The sequence below is a fragment of the Prorops nasuta genome, unplaced genomic scaffold (genome assembly GCF_024137725.1).
Source record: "Prorops nasuta isolate Cenicafe-Biocafe unplaced genomic scaffold, Cenicafe_Pnas_1.2 PNAS00012, whole genome shotgun sequence".
Taxonomy (NCBI): domain Eukaryota; kingdom Metazoa; phylum Arthropoda; class Insecta; order Hymenoptera; family Bethylidae; genus Prorops; species Prorops nasuta.
Window position 1 is genome coordinate 6882127 of NW_027116809.1, and position 27746 is coordinate 6909872.

At 35.5% G+C, this 27746-nt stretch overlaps 3 protein-coding genes across 3 annotated transcripts; 2 read left to right on the plus strand and 1 right to left on the minus strand.

Annotated features, from left to right (window-relative positions):
* Positions 1 to 2459: 2459 nt before the first annotated feature.
* On the plus strand, positions 2460 to 12955 carry LOC136777888 (uncharacterized). The gene is given in 5 exon segments (XM_066734469.1): positions 2460 to 2480; positions 2654 to 3594; positions 11802 to 12399; positions 12846 to 12854; positions 12896 to 12955. Coding segments are annotated over 5 exon segments (1629 nt in total).
* An 856-nt stretch (positions 12956 to 13811) lies between these two features.
* LOC136777889 (piggyBac transposable element-derived protein 3-like) lies at positions 13812 to 15233 on the plus strand. Its single transcript, XM_066734470.1, has one exon. The coding sequence runs from the start codon at positions 13812 to 13814 to the stop codon at positions 15231 to 15233; it is 1422 nt and encodes a 473-aa protein (XP_066590567.1).
* Positions 15234 to 18530: 3297 nt separating this feature from the next.
* On the minus strand, positions 18531 to 19936 carry LOC136777890 (putative nuclease HARBI1). The gene is made up of 5 exons (XM_066734472.1): positions 19932 to 19936; positions 19559 to 19826; positions 18959 to 19449; positions 18850 to 18860; positions 18531 to 18610 (listed from the first exon to the last, which is right to left on the minus strand). Exons 1-5 carry the CDS (start codon positions 19934 to 19936, stop codon positions 18531 to 18533), a joined length of 855 nt encoding a protein of 284 aa, XP_066590569.1.
* Between the last annotated feature and the right edge of the window lie 7810 nt (positions 19937 to 27746).

Below are 27746 nucleotides of genomic sequence, written 5' to 3' on the forward strand. Positions count from 1 at the left end.
TGATCTTGTCACCACTTTTAAAAGATATTCAATTCAAAATAACCTCAAAGAACTGATAGAACAATCCAAATACAAAGGTAAACACTTTTTCGAATTCTTTCGTTCAAATGGACAACAGCCATGGTTTGTACATAAAAATCTTTCCAGGGACCTAATTTCTTTTATCAACAGATCTCGCTCTAATCACTACCACTTAGCTTTCTCATTGCACAGAGTCAAGATCACCAACGACCCATCCTGCACGTGTGGTAGCTCAGAGCAAGACCTAAATCACTGCATATGGCAATGCCCAATTTTGGACGAAGGTAGAGATGAAATGATTGCTTCTCTCTGCGCTAAAAAGCTTTTTCCTCCTTACTCAATTGAGAACTTCCTCTACAAACCATATGTCACCCCTCTAAAAATCATATTCAAATTTCTAAAGTCTCACCAAATTTTTCCATAACCTAGACAATTTATAAGTCAAGTTAGTCAATCAACTAAATCCATCCCAACCCAACTCGACTAACTCAAATTATAAGTCCCTCGTAAGTAACTAATTAAGCTTGTACATAATTAAATTAAATTGTAATTACAAAAACATATAAAATGTATAAAACTAAAAAGTTATAAATTCATAATCATTGTATCTATGTATCTCAGCTGATGGCTCAGTTTAAAGCCTAGCAGCGTAATAATAAAAAAAAAAAAAAAAAAAAAAAAAAAGCATGTAAACATTTCTCCACACCAATATGGCGGATGAATCTCATTTTTTGTATCCAACTATTGGTAACGGCTTATTATCTGTTGGTACTACGTAATATTGACCAATCAGTGCTCTCAGATTCGATCATTCCGAGTGCTATAGTCAACTAACACGAATCTCCTATGCTCCGCTGTTAGGAAAAGACCCCTGTATAGGCGGAGTGAATAAAGATGAGATATATAATTTTATACTTGTTCTAATTTTTATGTAGTATATCAATTTTATTAAATTTAATTTATCATTGAATTAGAATGTGTCAAAAACAATTAAGTGCCATTTGTACATTCCTAAATTAAATAAAAATATTATTTATTATACTATAATATATATATATATATATATATATATATATATTTACATATAGGTATATTTTGTAAATATAATATTGCATTTGATTATTTAATTATACAGAGTTTTCAAAAAGTATAATAGCCCCTCATGAGTATATGCCTATAAATTTTGATATTCCAATATTTTTAAATTACATTACATATATCGCAAGTAGTTATGTCAATCGTCTTCTTCACTTGTTATAAGAATTTCCTTAAAAGAGTAGCTAAATTCTAAACCATCTGTACATTTATTATAATTTGAATAATAGTACAAATTTCTTACAAGCTCCTTCAATAACAGGCATACTGTTTGTTAAGCAAGTGTTATTGTTCTACATCATAGTCCAACGTAGTAAATTCTATTTTTGCAATGCAAGTCTTCCATTCCTATTAGCAAGAGATTATATGTACCACCAATCGCAACTTAATGTGCTGGTTACAAATCTTTCTTTATGAAAGAAGTCTTCGTAGCTGGGGACAAATCTGTTGGTATACATATGTGTAGTACATCATTTATCTGTAATGGTATTATGTAAGATGTGAATATAAGTATTATAATAAATATGTCCATATGAGAGAAATATAACCTAAATAGGAACCACTTACACAATTGTATTAACAGAGAAGTTTAGTTTTATAAGAACTTTATAATTTTATAGCATTTACAGCTACAGATCTATAAGCATTGAATGATGCTTATAACTTTGAAGAACATTGTATTTAAATATCCCTGGATAGTTTCTATCCTCTATTATATGAATATTTGGTAATTTTGTACCCTTTCTGTATTCGTATGGATTCTCCTGCTTACCATTCATTCATACAATTTGGTCGCAGTGTATCAATTTACTTTTTAATGTACCTGTAACAAATATTTACAAATACCACAAAGTATTACTTCTATTTTTTAAACAATTTTTTTTATTCTATTAGATTATACTTATCTGAAAATCAAGTTTCCTCATATTGCTTTTGGTTACAACAAGTTTATTCTAACCGCTCTGTTCTTCATTTCTTTTCCTTTTTAACTATTTGATGCCCTTCATATTTTTCTTCCTTTAGTCCATTAAGAATTTGAAATAATCAATCTGTCACATCTGTCAATCAGTTTTATTTTCAATGTACTTTTTGCAGAGACTATACTTGGACAGCTTTGTTATTTAAATTTAACCATATTTGTATACTTACTAAGACCTGCATACTCCCTATGAATATAGTAACTGCCGCCGCCATTTTGTAACTATAGAAAATTAGGACAATTGGCCCCATACCATCTATATTGCGGCCCCTTTACAGTCTCTACCCTCTGATATATTTCCGCCGACCAGTAGTATCAGCAGCGACTATAGCGTAATACCCAAAATAGTACTACGCTATAGGATATGTCGCTTTTGGGTACTACGGTATTACCGAAAGTACACAGTGGGAAATTGAATCGTGTGTGGTTCGGCTAGTTTCACTCTGTAATTTAACATGGAAAATGATATACTACACTATAGTTAAAAGCACACACGATTCAATTTCCCACTGGTACTACACTTGGCAACCTTGACGGTAGTGTCTCGACGGCAAGTAGTACATTCAAATACATGAATTACCACTCAATTTAAGACGAAAGCATATATTAATGGCAAGTCTTTGTGTCAGTGACATAGAGCCCAATATGGATATGTTTCTGGAATCATTTGTGAATGAAGCCAATTTATTATCAATAGAAGGAATTCGTTGGAATTTAAACCAACAGGAAATAATCAGTAAAGTATTTCCTTTAATTGGTTGTTTTGATTCTGTTGCAAGGTGTAAGGTACTTAACATAAAACAGTACAATGACTATTACGGCTGCACATTTTGCGAACACTCTGGACAATTAGTTGGTCGAAATATGAAATATCCAATATCTAACGATGTACCTTCACTTCGCACAGACGACTCTATAAAAGAAGCAATGATAAAAATTTCAGAAACCGATTTGACGAAAGATATTAAAGGAGTTAAAGGTGCTTCAGTGTTAATAAATTTACATTACTTTGATATGGCAGATGGTATAATTCCTGAATATATGCATTCCGTAATGCTTGGAGTCATTCAACAACATAACGAGAAAATGTTGAGTGATGTTAATACAGATTATTATGCTGGTCAACCGGATAATTTATTACATATCAATAAACGATTATTATCTATAAGACATCCTTCGTGTATTACTCGAGCAACAAGAAAAATAGAAGAAAGACAAATGTGGAAAGCTTCTGAATGGAGATCCTGGTTGCTATTTTATGCTTTACTTTGCTTTGAGGGTATCTTACAACAAAAATATTTAAATCATTTAGCATTACTTATCTCATCAATTAATATATTACTTTCTGAAAATATAACTGAGGAAATGCTATTTAAGACAGAAAATTTATTAGTAAGATATGTTGCTTTATATCAAAAATATTTTGGTGTTGAATCAATGACATACAATGTACACTTATTATTGCACCTGCACAGGAGTGTCTATAATTGGGGTCCTCTATATACTGTAACGAAGCATCCGCTCGTAAAAATAATTTTCTTGTTTTGCTCTGTCTTCTTACTATCGTAAAAGGGAGGGGCCGGCGCCACCTGTGCGACCCCGCGATCATTACGCGTAATAGGTTCGATCGCGGGTCGATAGGGGGTCGATCCGCGCACGCGCGACAATAATTATCTCGCGTGCCACTGTCCTCCCGATTCACTCGTGATTTTGGGACTAGCGAGTCTGGACGTACTCCGTTTTGTTTCTCCTTTTCTCTATCGTCCATTTTTATATCTCGGTAAGGGCATCGCCCTGTAGTTATTTCCCTGGGCAGGATAGTGCGTAATTAGTGCATCAAATAGTAGAGCCGAAATTAGGAGCATAGCAGGAGGTGTAGCAGTCGACCTGGTGGTAGAGGACACGCACCGATGCATGCAGCATTCTTGACTCTTCTCTATGGCCTAAGTAGCATTAGTTCCCAGGTAAACCTGATTTCTCTGTAGGAGGAACCAGGACTTCTTTTTTATTGTCTTTTTATTCATTCTTTCTTGTCCTCGAGCTTCGTCCGTCGTTAGAAGTCGGTTAGTGTTCGATGGCGCGGTAATTCCTCGACTCGTGGAGGACGTATTAAGTTGGATATTGTTCCTTTTCATTAATTGTTACGTTGCCTTATTCGGGAACGGTTTAGAGAGTAGAAGGCTAACGTTTATGGGTCGCGAATCGCGTAGGGAGTCCCTGTATTCTTGGAATACGTGGTAGGACGAGGTGTAGTCCCTCGTCGGAGGAAAGGTGATTCAGAGCCTCCTCGAAGACTGTCCGACGCGTGCCCGTGCGAATCTCCTTGCCCTGGCCGTTCCCCCATTTATTTTCAGATAAATTTTATGATGCGTCTTGGTCCACACTTGAGATGAGTTTCCAGCCGGCCAACCGCGGAGGCATATTATGAAAATTTCCAGCGAACTGGCGCCCAGAACTAACACCACCAGATGAAATAATTAATTAAATTGAGTTAATGCGAGATAGAATTTATGTATAGCTTCATTTTTGTTCGCGGAAATAAAATTGTGATTTTCATATATTAAAAATAATAACGAGACTTCATTTAATATTTCCTGGCCATAAAACCTCCGTGTGTCTTGTCGTCCGTTTCTGGTCCCTGCCCTCCCCTGGCAAGCCAAGGCCGAATGGCGTTCGATAAATATTCTTTTAGGGAATCTCCTGGAGTGAAAACACTATTCGAGGTCAAGCCGTGATACGTGACGTTACTAATGGCGCCCAAAGTGGGGCCCGCCAAGACGCTTAGGAGATAAATTATTACATTTTTGTTAATTAATTCCGTTATTTATATTTAATCCTTATTATAATTATTAACCGTTATTGAAATATTATATTTCAATCAATAATAAGTTTATTGTAGGAAACGTGGAGCCGAGCATCGGTCGTGTAAGCTGACACGACGCGAGGTCGCGGACCAAAACAACGTTGTTTACGTTCGCGCGCTCGTGCTCGCTGCTTCGCCGTGTTTTGATACGCGTTATAGAACGTCGAAATATTACACGGGATTATTAAACAGTACCAGGAAAAATAATTTTCAAGTACTGGCAGCGGTGGTCAACGCGTACGTTTAACGCAGCGGTTCTCAGCGCCGACGAGCTCGAGGATATTTCCTGCATGAAATTTTCTGTGTGTAGAAGTAGTTAGTTGAATTCTCCTTTACTGATACATATGCATACATGACTATTGAGGTTCATTTTTTTATATATATATATATATATATATTGCAATTCTTGAGTGATCAAGTGATTGCTGAACCTTTTTTAAGTGGGTCAAATAAGTACCCTGGATGCAAATTTAGTAATTAGTATGATTGAAGGATAACCCTATAGAGGAGACCCTGTAATCAATACTATAAGCAGAAAACGAATAAGTCGAGATCTGTTACTTGACGGCTGGCGAGAAGAAATCCGCATCTTAGATAAAGTTTACGGATTTGAAGGTCGGCCGTGTGTATCTTTCTTGTGACCGATTAGTCCAAGAAAGGTCACCTAAAATCAACTACTTTTCTCCATTAATTTTCTTTCTTTTATATTATACCAGTTAATTTATGGTTATTCACCACTGAGGAAACCTCAAGTCGGTGACCTGGAAATTACTAGTTGATTGTAACCCCCTTATTATGGAGTGAATAAATAAGACTCTTTATCAAGATTTTTTTTTATCATATTTGAGATTATCTTCTCCTCCTCGGCGGAATTGTCGCCTCATTATTGGACATTACACTTGTTTTGCCCTTTTCAGCTACCTCATTCAAGTGAGTACACTATTCAAAATAAGACACTAGTTGCGATTAGGCTTGTATAGGCTAGGTAAAGACTCATTTTATCAGCTAACCCTCAAACGAGACACGTTATTGGTCCAATCTCCCCATCCTCTCCTGAACATCAAAAGGAAAAATGGGTTCGTCTGGAAGAAGCAGCGGAGGACGAGACAAGCGTGCACAGAAGAGACAAACTAACAAACGCACCGAACAGGTCATTAGGGAGGAAGTGATGACACTACCCTTTGGCGACCTAGTCCGAACCCTACAAGAAGAGGGCCTGAACACCAACTCTGGGCTCAACCAGCTACAAGATCGGCTAATAAGATATTTAAAACGTAAGGAATTGGGCCCTGGCGCAGCCCGTTGGGATCCGAACCGGGATGAAACCGGGGCAGAGGGATTCACCCCTGCGCTAGCCGATATGCCCGAGCGGAGTTCAGCGGACGAGACGAGCACACTCACGCCCGTAGACATTAAAACGATAACAGTAGCAGCAGGGGGAGCGTCGACGATTGCAGCAACCTCCACGGTGACTACTATGGCCTGTATCAACACCACCGTACAAACGGTTAGCTGTTCACAAGGTTCAATTCCCTCTGAGGTGCAACGGTTCTCACCGATACTGCCATACACCACCAGTACATACCTTCCTGGACTAAACACCCTGCATCCGGTAACCTCGACACAAGGATGGAGATTGGAACCACCTCTACCCTCGGGATCGAGAGGACTATCCCCCTTCCAAGACAGGGGAAATCACCTAGCGAATTCGCTAAACTCCATGACTCATGGTCAGGAAAGAGGTTTCGCCGCCACGTCCACGGTGCGAATAAGAACCATGCGATTGTCACCTGAAGAAGAGGAAGCTGCGCGGATCCAAGACATCGCTAAAGCTACTCTTGAAGAATTTAAACGCCTATCCATGGAATCCCATGCCACGGGCGGAGGAATACACATAGGTGACTCAGCCAGCAATTGGCAGCCCCTCCAGAACAATCCTGGAAAAACCTGTCATTGCAGCCATAGAGCCAGGAATCCTCGAGAACCCGAAATGCAGCAAGAAACTAGGCAGTTACCTCCGGTTGAGAGACTTGTTCCAACCCGGACGGCGTTGCGACTGGTAGAAACACACCCTCAGCCAGAGTCAGGTGGGAGGGAGTCGTCTGGAAGACGTAAAATACCTGTTCACCACACACCTCGAGACTTACAGGGTAGGGATCGCCCTAGAATAATCAACCGACGCGCAGCTAGCTCGGAAGATGATTCCTCAGAAGACACAGAAAGCCAATCGGATAGCTCTAACAATACCCAAGCCAGTGATCGCCGACATCGGCATCGCCCAGGAAGAATAGTCCGGGGAAATCGAGCAGTAGACGCACTGCATAAATGGAAGATTTCTTACGTGAACGAAAGAAAGGAAAGTGCGTATTCGTTTTTAGAACGATTAGACAGATGCTGCCAGGGATCAGGGATAGCCCACAGCGATTTGCTCAAGGCATTGCCTGTTGTACTATCGGGGGAAGCTGAAAAATGGTACCGATTGGAAGGTCAACATTGTAGAACATGGGAAAGGTTCGAGAAAAAGTTCAAACAACGATTCGCATCCAAGGAATCTAGAAAGCGAATTAAGGAACAAGCATATTCCCGCCTTCAAGGAGATCAAGAAGGAATCCAGGAGTTTGTGGAAAATATGGAGACAATATTCTCCTACTTAGACCCACCTCTTAAGGACAAGAAACGTTTGTCTATCATATATGACAACCTATTGCCATCGTATACCAGGCACTTCCTTAAGAGTGAAATCACTTCTAGTCGGAGGCTGGTTAGAATTGGTCAAGAATTGGAACAACAATGGACGAAAATTAAAAATCGTCGAAGCACTACCAACCAGACAGGAGCAGTACCGGTTCCTAGTGCAGTTTATGCTCGACCGTCCAAAATTACCAGCAAGTGTGCCCCGCTAGAGGATGAGGAAGAAACAGACACGAAGCCCCAGTCTGAGCAGAAACGGCCTAAACAGCAGGCGAAGAAAAACAAGCCTAAGAGTTCCACAGACGCGTCATCACAAAGTGATTCCGCTTTAGCGAGCGTAGGAGAAGCAAAGACTTTTAAGAAGAAATCGGGAAGATTTGGGAAAGGACCCAAGAATAACGGGACACCCACTACAGGCAACACACCAGTCGTTTCACAAGCAATGCCACAATATATGCTGATACCTCCACTACCACCAGGAGCTACCAGCTGGCGCCTAGTTCCAAATGTGACGACTACTGCTAATACGCCAACAGCCGATACGACCATCAATATTCGCCACACCCGCGAAAATAGCCCATGCCATAACTGCCAACAATTAGGCCACTGGGCTCCCGAGTGTCCTCTTCCCCGAAGACCGAGAGTATCCGCTTCAAATATGCCGCCAACCGTTAACAACTATAACGATCTGCCGGGAAATGCCAGTGGAGGCGAGCGAATGGGGCCAGCGCTGCCTCAAGCAAACCACCAAGGCCCGACACTTTAAGGAAACTTCCTTGGGATATAGGAACCTACCAAAACAAAGCTGAAGATCGCAAACAAGTGCAAACCAACAGGACTATTCTCACGAATAAACAGGATATCCCTTCCGAGGGAATTCGCCTTAACAAATTGTTAAATAATGAAGTTAGGAGTTTATCATTTGAAGCTGCCTCAGAGGGAAGAGCCGAAGATTCGTGTAGGGAACAACGATCATCCAAATTGAAGAAGGACTCGTACAATTTACCAGCACGATATCAGGAGAGGAAAGGAGATAGCGGCGATCCCCCTATTAGTAGAGAAGCAGCTAGATTTAATAATAATTTTATTTCTTTTCCAAGCACTAGCGTGTCTCTGAGACCGGTCCCTCCAAACTTAAAGGGTGACTTAGTAGCACCTCCCGATTTTCGCGGTTATTTGCGAGTAAGAATTGGGGAAATAGTTTGTCTGGGACTCGTGGATACTGGAGCTGAGCGAAGTTATATTAATGCTCGAATAGCTTCAGGGATTCCCTCAGAAAGTCACCTAGCACCGTTAAATTGCATACAGGTGGGCGATGGTTAAATTTGTGCCATCTCCACGGATATAATCTTTCGAATACAAGTAGGTAGTAAATCCGCGGACTTCCCCGTTAGTGTGATTCCTAACCTTGCTCTGGATTGTATTCTAGGAATGGATTTCCTCAAACAGTTCGACATAACCATCAATAATTTAGAAAATGTATGGAGTACGAACGATGTTAGCAGGATTCCACTTATAAGGCGAGGATCTAAGGAAAAGCACATGGAAAGAATGGCTGTAATAGCAACCGTGTTACCGATTCGGAAAGATATCCGTAAACCAAGCACCGAGGACGAAAGGCCTTATCTATGGGTCACAATCGGTCCAGAAAAGTTTAGGGCCCTATTAGACACTGGCGCTTCACGCACTTATATCGGTAGTAATATTATTAATTTAATGAAAGATTTTTTAGATTTTTCTAAAGCAGGTAAATTGCGTTTAGGTGATGGGAGTCAATGTGCAACGGCAGGAGACGCACTTCTAGAATTTTCAATTGAAGGCGAGAAACGAATCCTGTCCGTTCGAGCCGCTCCCACACTAGATTATAACTGCGTTTTAGGAATCGATTTTGTAAAAGCTTTCGGTATTATTATTAATTTACGGCAAGGAGTTTGGAAGGCAGAAGGACGAAATTGGCGTACATTTCCTAGGAGCTTAATTAAAGCAACAGCAAGAAAAACCACCTTTATGACATTGTAAAGCGACAAATGGAAAGAGCAAGTGTACGCCAGGCTAAGTACTATAATAAGGGTAGAAGAGACTTGACGTTCAAATCCGGAGACCTCGTTTGGAAACGAAACCATACGCTATCCTCTGCAGCCGATAACTTTGCAGCTAAATTAGGTCCAAGGTTTTAAGGGCCATATACAGTTTCTCGCGTAATTTCTCCAGTGATTTATGAATTGATTGATCCGGATTCCCGCCGTAGCCCTCAGGTGCACATCTCTGATTTGAAACCGTTTATCGCAGTATATCCCGCGATTTCGGAAGGATGGCAAGGACCAGCTCTTGAAACTACCATGGATACTACTAATGAAAGGGAAACCCCTAAAACCCGCGCTGTAAAGCCTTCTAAGGAAAATACATCCTTGAAAAACACCCCCCGCCAAACTCAAAACGATAGCAACGTTGGCGACTCGAGTGAAGCTTGGTCTAACCGACTCCGCGTTCGTCAGCCAGTAAAATACTCGAAATAGTCATGTATGCAAGTATTGACATGGGCGGACCAGTGTTAAACTGCTGGCCTTGCTATTATTCTAAGTTCCTTCTCCTTTATATTAGGTATTATTATTTGATAGTTCATATCCATTATTTTTCTTTTCTTTTATTGTCATCTTAAGCATGCATAGCCAAAACCTTTCGCCTTTAGTAACTGCTGGTTCCAGGGTGGAGGTAATGAGATCCGGTTGTAAGACAAGGAGCAATACTCCTAGAAGTGGATAACACTTTTTTATTATATAGTCTTCATTGTATCTGAATAACAACATTTATAATCATTTGTCCTTTTAATCGTTTCTTTTTTTTCTTTTTCTCCTCTCCTGAACCCTTGACAGTCTGCGACTCTCCGGCTTCAGTTTTAGGGAGGGGGATTGTAACGAAGCATCCGCTCGTAAAAATAATTTTCTTGTTTTGCTCTGTCTTCTTACTATCGTAAAAGGGAGGGGCCGGCGCCACCTGTGCGACCCCGCGATCATTACGCGTAATAGGTTCGATCGCGGGTCGATAGGGGGTCGATCCGCGCACGCGCGACAATAATTATCTCGCGTGCCACTGTCCTCCCGATTCACTCGTGATTTTGGGACTAGCGAGTCTGGACGTACTCCGTTTTGTTTCTCCTTTTCTCTATCGTCCATTTTTATATCTCGGTAAGGGCATCGCCCTGTAGTTATTTCCCTGGGCAGGATAGTGCGTAATTAGTGCATCAAATAGTAGAGCCGAAATTAGGAGCATAGCAGGAGGTGTAGCAGTCGACCTGGTGGTAGAGGACACGCACCGATGCATGCAGCATTCTTGACTCTTCTCTATGGCCTAAGTAGCATTAGTTCCCAGGTAAACCTGATTTCTCTGTAGGAGGAACCAGGACTTCTTTTTTATTGTCTTTTTATTCATTCTTTCTTGTCCTCGAGCTTCGTCCGTCGTTAGAAGTCGGTTAGTGTTCGATGGCGCGGTAATTCCTCGACTCGTGGAGGACGTATTAAGTTGGATATTGTTCCTTTTCATTAATTGTTACGTTGCCTTATTCGGGAACGGTTTAGAGAGTAGAAGGCTAACGTTTATGGGTCGCGAATCGCGTAGGGAGTCCCTGTATTCTTGGAATACGTGGTAGGACGAGGTGTAGTCCCTCGTCGGAGGAAAGGTGATTCAGAGCCTCCTCGAAGACTGTCCGACGCGTGCCCGTGCGAATCTCCTTGCCCTGGCCGTTCCCCCATTTATTTTCAGATAAATTTTATGATGCGTCTTGGTCCACACTTGAGATGAGTTTCCAGCCGGCCAACCGCGGAGGCATATTATGAAAATTTCCAGCGAACTGGCGCCCAGAACTAACACCACCAGATGAAATAATTAATTAAATTGAGTTAATGCGAGATAGAATTTATGTATAGCTTCATTTTTGTTCGCGGAAATAAAATTGTGATTTTCATATATTAAAAATAATAACGAGACTTCATTTAATATTTCCTGGCCATAAAACCTCCGTGTGTCTTGTCGTCCGTTTCTGGTCCCTGCCCTCCCCTGGCAAGCCAAGGCCGAATGGCGTTCGATAAATATTCTTTTAGGGAATCTCCTGGAGTGAAAACACTATTCAAGGTCAAGCCGTGATACGTGACGTTACAATACACATAATGCATTTTCTTTTGAAAATGAAAATGGTAAACTGATGCAATTGAAAAAAAGTTCAGCTCACATTGCGATTGAAATTGCAAAAAAATATTTGTACAAAAAATCACTATTATCATTTGTAAATAATTTCAAAAAAAGTGTAAATTTTCAACTCTTCTGTGAAGAAACTCTTACCAGAAAACTAAAATTCTGCTTAAAATGAGATAATTTCGTTTTAATTGGTAATGGAACTGCATGTGAATTAAATGAAGCAGAGAAAACATTAATAAGTTATAATGGACCTTGTAAAGTTTTTAACAGAATAATTGTTAATCATAATCGCTATACCTCTGAGTCTTACCGTCAGTTTGCAAAATTAAATGACTCAGTGTTTGAGACAAATTGTGGACGTGCAGGAGTTATAACAAAAATATGTTATTTTACGGAAGAAGAAGCTAATAAAGTTATTGTCTTTTATAAGGAAATATTATTGTCAGATACGCATTATCTTTCAACAAAACATTGCCAAATTAACCACATAAAAAGATGCAAAATAACTAATAAAATTCGAACATGTACCCCGAGCTTATTATTAAAACCTGGATTTTCGGTAGAAATAAATGCCTTAGATTACTATATAACTATTCCGAAAGGTTGTTATTGTGACTGAAACTATTAAAAGTATATACGTCTCTTTAAAAATAATATATATGATCTTATCATAACTTATTACAATTTTGTATTGAATATTAAACAAAAATAAAGGAAAGTAAAGAACATTCTATATTATATGCAATTTATTTGTACTGACCCGCGCAGTATTATAACAGAGAACTAACAATGTATTTGGCATATGAGACAATTTTAAAGGCGTTTTTCTAAAAAATTCTGAAAAACTCTGAAAATTCTTAAAAGATATCTGAAAAACCTATGAAAATTTAATAAATTTTATCTGAACTGTTCCAATTTTGATAGAATTTCAGAGATATTTAAAAATATATCATACTATTTCATGTTCTTTCAAAAATTTTTATGAATTTTCTGTAACTTTCACAGTTTATCAGAGTTTTTTATAATTATTCAGAGATTTTTCAGAATTTCTTCAGATTAACCCATTAACGCCCAAAACGGCAAGAATCAAAGGTTTACTTTGCGATCAGATTTAAAGTGCTAAATCTTGTTGTACATATCGCAAAATACCTTTACTTATGTTTTCGAGGTCGCTCTACAAGATGGTATAATTTAAATTATGATTTGGTTGCGTGAAAAAAAGATATAGTGACTTTTTCCTCAAAAAGTGCTAAAAATTTTGCGACAAATATTTTAAAAGTTAAATTTTCTACTAAAATTTGATGTTCCTCTTTATTAAAAATGGGCACAAGTTGGCACAAACATTCCAAAGTTTCAAAATATCGTCCGTAGGAAATGAAAAATTCTTGATGGTCGAAGCAAAATGGCGGCAAACACGATTTTTTGTTACAAAATTTCACAAGCTTTTTTCTCATCAATTACTAACTTTATTGAAAATTTCCCAACGATAAAAATGTCTTATAATTAATTGAAGAATATTCTAAAATTTTTTCAAATTTGTTATAAACAATTTTTTAAATTTCAGTCTCGTAATATTAGGAAAAATAAATAATTGTTTATAAAAAATTTGAAAAAAATGTAGAATATTCTTCAGTTAATTATAAGACATTTTTATCCTTAGGAAATTTTCAATAAAGTTAATAGTTTTTTAGAAAAAATGAATTTCATATTAATAAGGTGAACAGACTTCTCTTATAAGAGCTGCACAATACTTAAAGCTTTAAAAAGATTCACTGACGGTATGCAATACATTTTTAGCGCTTACTTTTTTTGATTGAAGTGAAATCTATCATCAACGGTCTACTACAAGTTTTTCTTCATTCTTTATTATATTTCTTTTTTTATATCAATTAATTTTCTTACATCACATGTAACGTTTTATATAGTCTTTATCTAAAGTTTTTATATTCTTAAATATTTGATAATTGAAAAATGTCGAAGAGAAAACGACAAGTTCGAATGTCAGAAATTGAATCTGATGATGATAGTTCACATGAAGAATCTAGTCAAATAATTTTGATTCCCGATCCTAATTATTCTGGCGATAATGATTCTGGTTCAGACGATGAAAATTATAATGATTTTCCTTGTACGTCATATAAAAAAGTATACCATGGTTATTCTGCAAATTTAACTAAATTAGAAGCAGAACATGAGTATAACTGGGTTGACGGTGAAAAAAATTGTAAAGATCAAATTGAAAATGAGACACTGTTATCTGACAGCCAGAAAAAAATGATTGTGCAAAGTACACCAGTTCAATTATTCGAATCCTTTTTTTCTGATGAAATCAAAAATTATATTAGTGCAGCAACAAAGGAAAATAATTTTGAACTTTCTCGATCTGATTTAGATATATTTATAGGAATTTTAATTTTTTCATGGTTTAACAAAAGAAAATCACAACGCGACTATTGGTCAACTGATCCCTTTTTGTCTGCTAACGTCGTTTCGTCAGTAATGTCTCGTAATCGATTCGAAAGTATAAAAGCTCATATAAAATATTCTAAAGCATCAGACAATAATCCAAATGATAAAGGATGGCGAGTACTTTCTTTGATAAACTTATTCCAAAAAAACATTCTTCAATTTGGATATTTCCAAACTGCAATGTCAATTGATGAAATGATGATAAAATCATATGCCAAAACGAGCTTGAAACAATTTATTAGAGGAAAACCAATAAGATTTGGATTAAAAATGTGGGGACTGTGTACTAGTAATGGTTATCTCTTAGGTTGGGATTTGTACTGTGGTAAGAATCAAATAGAAACGAATGTGCTGATGAAATGTGCATTAGGTAGCAGAGTAGTAATGAATTTACTAAAAGATTTCCTTCATAATACAACTCCTCGAAAGATAAATCTTTACCATGTCTATTTTGATAATTATTTCACAAGTTTTGATTTGATTTTACACTTACGAAATATAGGATTACGAGCCACAGGTACTATTAGGAATGATAGAGTTAAAATTAAAAACGAAATATGTAAGAAGGCAGAGAGAGGAACATTTGCTGTAAAAAATGACAAAAATAGTCAAATAAATTACATCACTGTAATGGATTCAAAGCCGGTGTCCATAGCATCTACGGCGGCAGGTGTAAATCCAACTCTTCCAATAAAGCGTTATAGTTCTAAAGAACATGAAAAGAAAGAAATCCAATTTCCACACGCTTTTCATATTTATAACAAATATATGGGAGGAGTTGATACTCATGATGCTCACTGTAACAATTTATTGCCCAGCATCAGAAGTAAAAAATGGACATGGGTAGTTTTTACACGTTTGATTCAGGCATCTATTACGAACTCGGTTGTTATATATAATACTGCTAGTACCGGGAATAAATAGTCTACAAAAGAGTTTGCGTTAGATATTGCTAAGCATTATTTAGCAAATCGAGAAAAAGAATTTACACAAACTCATGTATCCAAACGTGTAGAAAAGCAGAGCAAATGCTCATCATGTCCCATAAAAACATACAAATTCTGTAAAGGATGCAACGCATATGTTTGCAAAACATGCTTTCCTAACAAACATTAAGAAAGAGTATTGAAAATAGGAAAAATGTGGGTATAAGATAAGTAACCTACTAAATATCAATGACTTGTGACCCTAAAAAATGCTAAAATATTCCAATTTCAGCTTGTAAACGAGATTAATATTTTTTTCTAAAAAACTATTAACTTTATTGAAAATTTCCCAAATATAAAAATGTCTTATAATTAATTGAAGAATATTCTAAATTTTTTTCAAATTTTTTATAAACAATTTTTTTTTTCCTAATATTACGAGACTGAAATTTAAAAAATTGTTTATAAAAAATTTGAAAAAAATTTAGAATATTATTCAATTAATTATAAGACATTTTTATCGTTGGGAAATTTTCAATAAAGTTCGTAATTGATGAGAAAAAAGCTTGTGAAATTTTGTAACAAAAAATCGTGTTTGCCGCCATTTTGCTTCGACCATCAAGAATTTTTCATTTCCTACGGACGATATTTTGAAACTTTGGAATGTTTGTGCCAACTTGTGCCCATTTTTAATGAAGAGGAACATCAAATTTTAGTAGAAAATTTAACTTTTAAAATTTTTGTCGCAAAATTTTTAGCACTTTTTGAGGAAAAAGTCACTATATCTTTTTTTCACGCAACCAAATCATAATTTAAATTATACCATCTTGTAGAGCGACCTCGAAAACATAAGTAAAGGTATTTTGCGATATGTGCAACAAGATGTAGCACTTTAAATCTGATCGCAAAGTAAACCTTTGATTCTTGCCGCGTTTTGGGCGTTAATGGGTTAATATTTACGTACGGGTACTACTTTAACCCCGGAGTTGATGAAAGTAACCCTAAGGCCTAAGGTTCTATACTGATGAACTACATATGTATGACCTATGTAAATCATTGGGTAGTTTGAATTGTTTGAATCTGCACGTGCCAATTACGGAGATAATATCAGGATCCTCCTCCAATTTTATTATTTCGAAGGATGATCTCAAGTGAATCTCGTAAATATAATGCTTTTTACGTTTTTATGCCTACAAATAAAATAACAATTCTAATTTTTATCGATATTTTAGTGAAAACGTCTGAAAGACAATTTAAAATGTTCTTTCAATTTGATAGCGATGAACCATTTTCAATTAATAATTTGGAATTTTCAATATATATTAAATTGCAACGTATGTATGACCGACGTAATTATTAGAATTTATAGTTATTAATATTCTATTAATCATTATACCCCCTATATAATAGTGTTTTATATTTTTTTTAAGATTCAGTGCAATATGCAATTGACTATATATTTAAATTAATTGAAGAAGGAAAGTTGGAATTTTCAAAAGATAAAATTGAAAAAATTTGTATGTCAGTGGATGGTGTTGACTATGATCAAATATATTATAATGATATTGATGAAGAGTTAAACAATAATAAAGTGATGTAAGTTGACAATTGTAAATTTTATAGTTTTTATATATGCCAGCAAAAAAGGAGAAGTTTTTATATTTTAGTTTTCATCTATTTTAATTCTTATGTAGTTGAAAGCAATTGCAGGATTTTGTTCATGATTAATTATGTAATCACTCCAATCACTCTCTTTTATATGTTTTTTAGGACAACAGAAAAAGAAGACAACAATAGTAAATTAATTACACTCATGAATAATGAAACCAACTGTGCAATTGACATAATGTTATCAAAAGAGGATGCTTTGAGAGCTGAAACAGGTAAGCTTTTTATATTACTAATTTCTTTATAACATTCTGTGACCTTAATTAATTTTGTTGTTATTTTAGATGTTAATTTTGCAAAAAGTATTTTAAGCTCGGCTTTCACCGATACTGGTACAACGAAAATGATTCCAATCAATAATAATGATAGTCTACATACACAATATGAAGATAAAGAAACAATAGTATATTTAGAAGATGAGTCAGAAAAAGAAAGTGCTGATCAACATTATTATAACTATTATATAGCAAAATGTTTATTTGTCGATATTGAAAATAATCCTGCTTTCATTTTTTCAGATACAACTTACGTGTATAGATGGTCATATTCAAGTGTGTTATTATTACTAAATATATACAAAACTAAGGAGAAAAAACTTTATGGAGGAAAATATCCCCAAAAACGTGTATGGGAAGAAATTTCTAACATGCTTAAAGATAAAAATGTAATAGCTACTGCTGCACAATGCGCTTCAAAATTAAGGAGCCTAAAAAAACATTATAAATATGTTAAAGATTACAATAAAACGTCGGGGCATGATAGGCGATCATGGCCATTTTTAGAGGTAACGATACTTGTGACATATCCTTTCATTTGTTAGAATATTTTGTACATTGCAAATTTTTATTTTCTATAGATAATGGATGAAATATTTAGCAAAAAAGCTTGTATTAGACCTGAAGCCCTTGCATCATCTACGGGTCTAGAAGTAAAAAGTGAAACGACAAAAAATAAATTTCTGTCTGGTACTTTCATCATTTCAAAAATATTTTTAAAATTATTAGTTTTAATGGTTAATATTTATATGATATTTAAACTTTTCTTAGTTAAGTCTACGAAAAAAAATGAAATTAATTCTGCATCGTTATTTGCAAAACGATTAAGACAGAGGGAAGAGCAGGAAAAAGCTAAATCTGCAAGACATAAAGAGAAAATGGTTTGTAATAGAAGAATATTAACAGTATTAGAGGAATTGTTAAATAAAAAATAAAATTGTTTAATTATATTTTTCTAAGCTAAAAATACTAAAGTACTAACAATAATATGAAAAAAAGTGATTTTCATAATGTAATGTTAATTCCTTTTCTAGTAAAAAACGATATATGTATATTTATTTTGGATTCTGTTATAACAAATAGCTCAAAAAACGATGTTTTATTTTTATTTTAAAAGAATAAATATAAAGAAACTTATGAGTAATTATAAAAGGTATTGTAGTATACTGCATGAAGTTTATTAGGTTAAATAATTTTCGGAAGTGTACATATACTCCCCTCTAAGCTATAAGATACATTTTAAAATAACAAGGTAAGTATTCTGAAGGACTGCCTACATGCGTTTGTTATATATAAAAAGGATTTATTATTGAAAAAAAAGTAATGAAGCGTAATAATTATTTATCTTTAATTTAATCTATTATAAAGTGATGAAATGTTAAGATTTGGTGGGGCAAGTAAACCTTATGTTTAACTTCTAAGGTATATTCTGCTACAATAAAACTTAAATTTTATTTCACTTTATGTTTTTTAAAAAAATCTACGTCATATACGGTTTTAAGAATAAAATAAATTGCTTTTAAATTTGTAAACAAAGTGAGGTTATGTAAATAGAATCACAGTGTATCTTACATATTTATCTGTTTTTGTACATATTTTATGTACATTTTAGAAATGATATGCATAATAAATAAGTAATGTTTTAGTGTAGAAAGCATAGGCATTACATACTCTTATTAAACCTATATATCAAAGACCAAGCATGAAACAATATTTCAATTAATCTTAATATATAAAAATGAACAGTGGTAGATAGTTTTCAATAGCAGTCCATATTTACTGCAAAGAACTCATAATACTGTTACGCTTAAAAGCCCTAAAATTATTTCTTACTGGATAAGATGATGAATGATTACTAGGTAAGTTGAAACTGTGACTTGGCGAAGATAATGATAGGATGTCAATATTTTCTTTATCTAAAATACATATGTTGTGTATAACACAACAGGCCACAATGTAATAAGGAATTAATGTTAATTTTTTAATAGGTGAACAATTTAATACACTCCTCATGCGACCTTTTAACATTCCAATGCATCTCTCTAAGTTCTTTTGCTCTTCCGATAAGAACCCATTATCTCGAAACGGTGTTAAGAGATGTTGGTGCAATTCATATGCACTATCGCCGAGTAAATGTGAGTCCTGAGGAAATTTACTTTCTTCGTTGAGGAAATCTGCAATTTCTGACTGCCGAAAGACTCTTTGGTCGTGTACTGAGCCGGGATGCCCAGTGCAGCAATGTAGTATTAGTCCTCTGTGATCACATACTACCTAAATGAAAATAGATATAGATATAGATATACTGTGATGCAATAAAAATAATTATGCATATTGTAATTGTAATACTTATAATTAAACTGCCCATGTTAATATTATGTACCTGTAAATGGATGGAATAGTAACCTTTACGATTAACATAATCAATAGCGTTACTTTGGGGTGCTTGTATTTCAATGTGCGATCCATCTATAGCACCAATAACTTTTATGAATCCACTTGATTCTTCAAAGCTTTGCATTATAACATCGGCTTCATTCACAGTAGGCCATTTAATGAAAACAGGTGCTTTTTTGAATAGAGCTTGACAAACCCTATGTACTGCCCTAAATGCAGTAGCTTTTCCTACATTAAAATGATCAGAAACTGACCTATAGAAACAAAAACAATATACAAAACATACATATGTTCGCACATAGAATTAAAATAAATAGATTAAGTTTATATATTATTTTATAATACATACCTGCTCCTACAACATTATCTTAGTGGATTTGGACTCTGCCGTTACCCCAGCATACCACGAAATAGATAGCAAGTATGCTACGCATAGAAGATTGCTACGCAGTCTTGGAAAGAGGGCTACACACATTGGACGCAGTTCTCTGTAGGATCTACACGCTGCAATTGTTTAATCAGATAAGTTACTGCGTAATAATAATTCAAGAAAAATTCTTGATTCTTTAATCTGGTTTGTAATATACTTTCAGCTTTGGTTGAATAAACTATGGCATTTGGGCTCCTACAACATTATCTTAGTGGATTTGGACTCTGCCGTTACCCCAGCATACCACGAAATAGATAGCAAGTATGCTACGCATAGGAGATTGCTACGCAGTCTTGGAAAGAGGGCTACACACATTGGACGCAGTTCTCTGTAGGATCTACAACGCAGCAATTGTTTAATCAGATAAGTTACTGCGTAATATTAATTCAAGTAAGATTCTCGATTCTTTAATCTGGTTTTTAATATACTTTCAGCTTTGGTTGGATAATCTTGGGCTTCTTAAGTGTTTTCAGTCAGTAGAAAATGCACACTCGTTTACTATGTAGCTTCAGTGATTTACAATTCTTCATATGCCATCCATTGTATATTATGAATTTCAAATATATAAGGACTTATTGAATTATTCGATGAAGTACATCACATATGTTATTTTTTTAAATTATAGCATTGTTATTCATTGTTAGTTATAAACATCATTACATTATTATTCATATTTTATAGTTAACGGATACAGTAAATTTTAATATTTATTTTATTTTAGATTGTAATTTACAAGCGATTTTTTCTTTGGAAGTTAATTTCGTTTTTTAATAAATTTCACTCATACATTACAGTAAAATATGTAACTTTGTTTACTAAAAGATATATTTATTATATAAAAATTATAGAAATGTGCAATTAGTCTTAAGACATAAAATAGAATGAGGAATCCCAGCAAACCACGTTATGTAACATATCTATGTATGTTACATTACGAGCATAATCAATAATGTTACATGTAATATAACATGAACATTTAATGTTATATGTTGGTAATGGCTCTATGTTAGCTAAATTACACAGCTCTGATATGTATCAGATACGGCGTACTGTTATATTATCGTAATGTAACATTTATGTATATGTTATATAACTTTCTGTTCATTTGTTACGTAACATAGATGGATATGCCCTATATTATTGCAATGCTTTATATATATAGAACAGGCAAATAAATGAGCTAAGTCGAAATTTAAAAGGTGAAGACCAACTTTTTCAAAAGTTAAAAGTATTATATTACTAAATACTTAGTATTTAATACACTCAATTTCTGAACCAGTTTTTCTCAACCTTTTAAATTTAGACTTAACTTATTTATTTTTCTTGTTCCATTTCCAGGACATCTATTGCAGGTTGTAATGATTCAAGAGGAATCGTATGAATTATGATATATTTGCTCAAAGCCAAACATGTAATTTTACAAATTTACTTTTATAATATGTTAAAACAAACAAGAAAATTTAATTCAATATTTTTTAAACTTTTAACGGGATCCCTCAAGCCCTCTGTAGCCAATATTACGGAAAGAAAAACGAGGGAGAATTGTCCAGCGCTATTTTTCAACCGATTTCAATGTTTTTGGGCTTGTTGGAATCGTTAGGACTCGCCGTTCGTCATAAATAAAGCCGTATTTTCTAAAAAACGTAAAAAAATAAAATTGTTTAAAAATTCGCATTAATAATATTTAAACGCAAAACAAATCGAAAAATCGGGCTTCTTTATGACGAGGTGCCAGACCTAACGATTCCAACAAGCCCAAAAACATTGAAATCGGTTGAGAAATAGAGCCGTACCATTGTCCCGCGTTTCTGAGGTGGACGAAAACCAAAAATTTTTAGGAAGGCAGCTAGGCTTCCACCCCTCTTGCGGCTCACGCTAACGTGTTCCCCCACTCCAGCATCGAAACTTACTGCGAAGCTTTCCTCATATTTACGCTATTCCCCTATCTGTAGCTATACACATATAAATACCGCTAAAATAATGTTGAGAACATTTCATTTCGCCGATATAATGAAATTGCTAAAAATGCAATTATCATTTTGAAATAAAATTGTAGAAAAAGAGATTTCGTAATGCTTGAAATATAGGGCATACGGCGAAACGCGGGACAATGGTACAGTCGTATTTTTCAACAGAATTTGATGAGACTAGTAATAATTAAAGCCATTCTTCATGTAGATTGTCCTAAAGAGCTCGCATTTTCGATAAAGCTTATAGTTTTTCAGCTATGAACGTTTGAAGTTGCACGGCGCACAAATACATATTTCTTCTCTCGCGTAGATCAGCTGTTGCGCACGTCCATCTTCAATCGTTCATAACTGGAAAACTATAGGATTTATCGAAAATGCGAGCTCTTTGGGACAATCTACATGAAGAACGGCTTTAGTTATGACTAGTCTCATTAAATTCTATTGAGAAATACGCCTGTACCATTGTCCCGCGTTTTGCCGTAATTTCAGGTCTTCAAGCGTCACTGACTCGTTCATTATGCTATTTATTCCGAGCAAAGTAAAAATGCACCAACAACTTGGGTAGCATCATTGAATAGAGCGTGAAAAGGGGAGACGCTTTTATGATATTTTCATAATTTTGCAACGCTTCTTTTGGTCATTATAATGCAAACTGTAACAAGATGCGTACTCGGAGTAAATAAAGTTGGCTTCCCCTTTCCCCTCTGCAGCTTGTTGCCTTGTCCAGCGTATGTAAACCAGCATAGTAGGCCTACATGCATACGGGTGTGACTGTGTTAGTGACTCGTGGAGTGTACTGTAAACAAACACACATAGCGTTTAGCATGTATGTACGTGGGTCTTATTTTCAATCGCGAAATTGCCCTTCTAAACTTATTGCATTGCACCTTCTACGACAAGCTTCATAAGATTAAGAAATACTCATAGCAGCATGTACATTATCGAGAGCTTCTAATGTAATTTCTCAATGTGCAATCGTACTTTTATTTGTTCCGAAATAAATAGCAGAATGAACGAGTCAGTGACACTTGAAGACCTGAAATTACGGCAAAACGCGGGACAATGGTACAGGCGTATTTCTCAATAGAATTTGATGAGACTAGTCATAACTAAAGCCGTTCTTCATGGAGATTGTCTTAAAGAGCTCGCTTTTTCGATAAAGCTTATAGTTTTCCAGTTATGAACGATTGAAGATGGACGTGCGCAACAGCTGATCTACGCGAGAGAAGAAATATGTATTTGTGCGCCGTGCAACTTCAAACGTTCATAGCTGAAAAACTATAAGCTTTATCGAAAATGCGAGCTCTTTAGGACAATCTACATGAAGAATGGCTTTAATTATTACTAGTCTCATCATATTCTGTTGAAAAATACGACTGTACCATTGTCCCGCGTTTCGCCGTATGCCCTATATTTCAAGCATTACGAAATCTCCTTTTCTACAATTTTATTTCAAAATGATAATTGCATTTTTAGCAATTTCATTATATCGGCGAAATGAAATGTTCTCAAAATTATTTTAGCGGTATTTATATGTGTATAGCTACAGATAGGGGAATAGCGTAAATATGAGGAAAGTTTCGCAGTAAGTTTCGATGCTGGAGTGGGGGAACACGTTAGCGTGAGCGGCGAGAGGGGCGGAAGCCTAGCTGCCTTCCTAAAAATTTTTGGTTTTCGTCCACCTCAGAAACGCGGGACAATGGTACGGCTCTATTTCTCAACCGATTTCAATGTTTTTGGGCTTGTTGGAATCGTTAGGTCTGGCACCTCGTCATAAAGAAGCCCGATTTTTCGATTTGTTTTGCGTTTAAGTATTATTAATGCGAATTTTTAAACAATTTTATTTTTTTACGTTTTTTAGAAAATACGGCTTTATTTATGACGAACGGCGAGTCCTAACGATTCCAACAAGCCCAAAAACATTGAAATCGGTTGAAAAATAGCGCTGGACAATTCTCCCTCGTTTTTCGTTCCATAATGTTGGCTACAGAGGGCTTGAGGGATCCCGTTAATAATGTTAATTTCCGTTGTATTTTCATTTATATAGTAATCAGTGTATATAGGTACATTTCATGTACAGTGATTTTGTGTATCCAAAGCAGGCCATTTATCAGAAATTTGTAGAAAAATTACAAAGAAAATTACTTAAACTAGAAATTATTTACACAATAACCCACGCATTTCTTACAGGCTGTAAATATTATAAAGGCTTCAAACTTTCTTGGAAAAAGTTTATTGCTTTTATTTCTACAATTTATTAAAAGTCTAAAAAATTTGAAGTGTAAAATGATTACCCATTCAAAAGACATGGTTAATGCCTATATAAAAATAAATGAAAACACTGACCAGCTATAATTTTTAATGAGAAATTCAGAGAAATATCATTGAAAATTTAAAATATGTACAGGAATCAGTTAAATATCTCTTTAACTTTTCCTATAATAGACCATTTTCCTAGGAAAGTAGTTCTGCTTATTTTAAATATAGGTTATAAAATAACTAGAAACCTATAAGAGAAATAAGAGTTAGTTATTATTAAGTTATTGAAATATTGCTGCATTTTTTTTAGCTACAAGTAAGCAGTGAAAAGTCTATATAACATTTTACGACAATTCTCACGGCAATGAAAATTAATGTTCAGTATTTATTTTGAAAACTAACATTTTAAAGCATACATGCGAATACAAGAAATGCCGTAATGAGTGATTAGTCAAAGAATTTGAACGTATACTCACCGATTAACATGTTTAAGAGAAAAGTAGATGTAAGTAGTGGTAGCTAGGAGGTTCCTGTGACATGGCGGTGAGGGGGGTGCGGGTGTGCGGGGGGAAGTGTCTTAAGAGCTGGGGTATATTGGGTGATGAGGGGGAGTGCGGGTGTGCCGGGGGGAAGTGTCTTCTTAAGAGCTAGGGTTCATTGGGATGATGAGGAGGGTGCGGGTGTGCGGAGGAAATGCTTTGGCAGTGGGGAGTGAGAGAGAGAGATCCCTCTCATCCTCTCTTTCTCTCTTAGTCTCTCACCCCTCTCCCATCAGTCTAGGGCCCGGATGGTTAATTATCCTACGGGTCCACTAGTTCCCTAGGCTAACCCCCTCTCCCATGATCCTAGGACCCGGATGGTTAGTTATCCTACGGGTCCACTAGTTCCCTAAGGGTTACCCCTCTCCCATCACCCTAGGGCCCGGATGGTTAGTTATCCTGGCAGTTACCCAGAGAACTTTTTTTGTATTTTAGTTAGTGGAGGAAAAAGTTTCATTTTTCTCCACTAGGTGGCGATCACGGAAATTACGGGGAACAGCTACACCGCTAGGGGGGTCCTCAGCATCTTACGGACTGCCATTTTTTTTTCTTAGACCTGCCCTCGGAGGCTCTTTTCTCCCCCCACATACTTATCTTAGACCCTCCCACAATTTTCCTACTATAGACCCGCCATTTACCTTGATTTCGCATTTTCTTAAACCTTGAGCACTAGGTAGATTTTTTTCTTTTACACAAGTTAGTAATAATTGAAAAAATATGCAAGTTAGCATTGCTATTATTTTAGGACGTCCTACGGATAGTATATTACAGGAAATGATTGAATTGTTTCATTTGAATTTCTTTGAAATAAGTGAGTGAGAGCCAGAAGATGTGTTGGATATAGATGGTAAGTTATTATAGATGATCACATTATACATTTTTTTTTTTTGAAAATCTTCTAATTTTTTTGTTTTTATCAACAGTGTTATGCTTCTTACAAATATTTTTAAGACGTATCAGGGAAATTGAGGAAGGAGGACATACGATTGACGATTCGTATACGTGATCGGAGGAGGAAGAGGAATAGATTCATATATTATATGTTAACAAAAATTTAATTGAATGAGATATAATGTTACAACTTGTAAATAATGAAACAAGTGAATCTATTAAAATTTTGTTTAAAACTAAAGTCAATGTTCTTCTTGAAAACTTCCCTAATACTCTCTAACCATTTTTCTCCATTTCAAACGGCCTCTACGCTATTGAAGGGTCTTTTTCCCTCCACATACCCATTCTAGACCCACCTACTATTTTCCTCCTTTGGGTCCTTCTTTTAATTTCACATTATACTTTTCTTGAACCTTGGACACACATTCCTTTTTTTATACAAGCTGTCGATAAATATAAAGTGAAAAAATATATGCAGTATCAAGTGATTATTAATTTAGCGTATAGACAGAATTCTCCAATAATTCCTATAATTACAAGAATAATAGATGAAATTATGCAAAATTTATCACGAGCGGTAAATGAAGAAACAATCGAGACGCATGGAATGGAGTATGAAAATAGTAAGTTATTATGAATGAGATCGCATCATACATTTTTCTAAAATCTGATGATTTTTTACAGTAACACGCTGTATGCAAATGTTAATGAGAGGTATCAGAATGATTGAGATAGAGGCAGAGATAATTCCGCAGGAAGAGGAGGAGGATGAGGAGACAACGATGGATGTGGCAAGGGCTGAGGAATACCTTCATATTTTAAAATATTATATGTTAAAACTCTTTTTAGTTATATATATATATATATATATATACAGTAAAACATACCGATCACAAATAAGATGAGAGCGTTTCCTCTAGTAAGCTGTCCATTTAGCAGTCTGGAAAGCAGTGCTGGTAACTCGTGGGAAATCCCTCTCCCCACCACGTCGACCAAGCTGGCACGCACACATGCAACCGTCATGCGTGAGAGATCTTTGCACCCCTAGCGGAGAAAACCGAACTATTAGGTGCCCATTTGCACTCCTAGCGGAGAAAAGCGAACTATTAGGTGCCCACTTGTACTCCTAGCGGAGGAAAGCGAACTACTGGCTACCCACACTGCAATTTGGCATATCTGTGTCTCGGCTACCTTCGCTGGATGTCGATTCACTTTGGGTGCAAGCGAGAGCGGTATAGTTTCATCGCTCCTCTCTTTCTAATTCTTATTTCATACTTCTCGGCTACTCGGATTCTCTGTCGACTCACCGTAAGGCTATCGGCTTCTTTCGACAAGTTTCGGTAGGATTCGGGAGCGAAAAGGATCGCGACGTTGATTCTCGGACCTCTCAGTCTATATAAAATGCTGTGTTTACCCAACAATTCGAAGCAAATGGAAATCCTTTTGCTAAATAACTTCTTAATTGTTATAAAATGTTTATATGTAGCCATTAAATTATTAGATATGGTAATAAATACAAAAATGCGTTCTTTTAATAACAAATAATGAGTTGAGGTAAAATAAACTCAATGTTTTTGTATTAATCTGGTAATAAATGCATTTTTATATTTATTATTGAGTCTAATAAGTTAATGGTTATTAAAAAAAAAAATTCGTTGTAAAAAAAAAAATGAAAAAATATTAACCTTTGCCAAGAATCGAACCCGAGCCCGCCGCGTGACAAACGGCAACCTTACTGTCTGCGCTACAGCAATCATTTGGTGGACCAAAGGCAAATAGGCCTTTTCATGACTGACTACAAATCTTTCATTAACTCGTCATAAACAATCAAGAATTAGCTGCAATAATAAATACATTTATTTACACACCATTATTGCACTAAATTTATTATGTTTTTAATTTGAAGCATACATTTTGCATGAAGATACGATAGTTTAAAGGTATCCAAGCAGTACTTAAAATACAAAACTATTCATATGTCCCATTATCATAAATTAATTAAGTAATATAATAAAATATGTTTCGTATAATCGAATAATATATGACAGTGGAGCATACGAATAGACGTTTCTATTTAAAGTACTG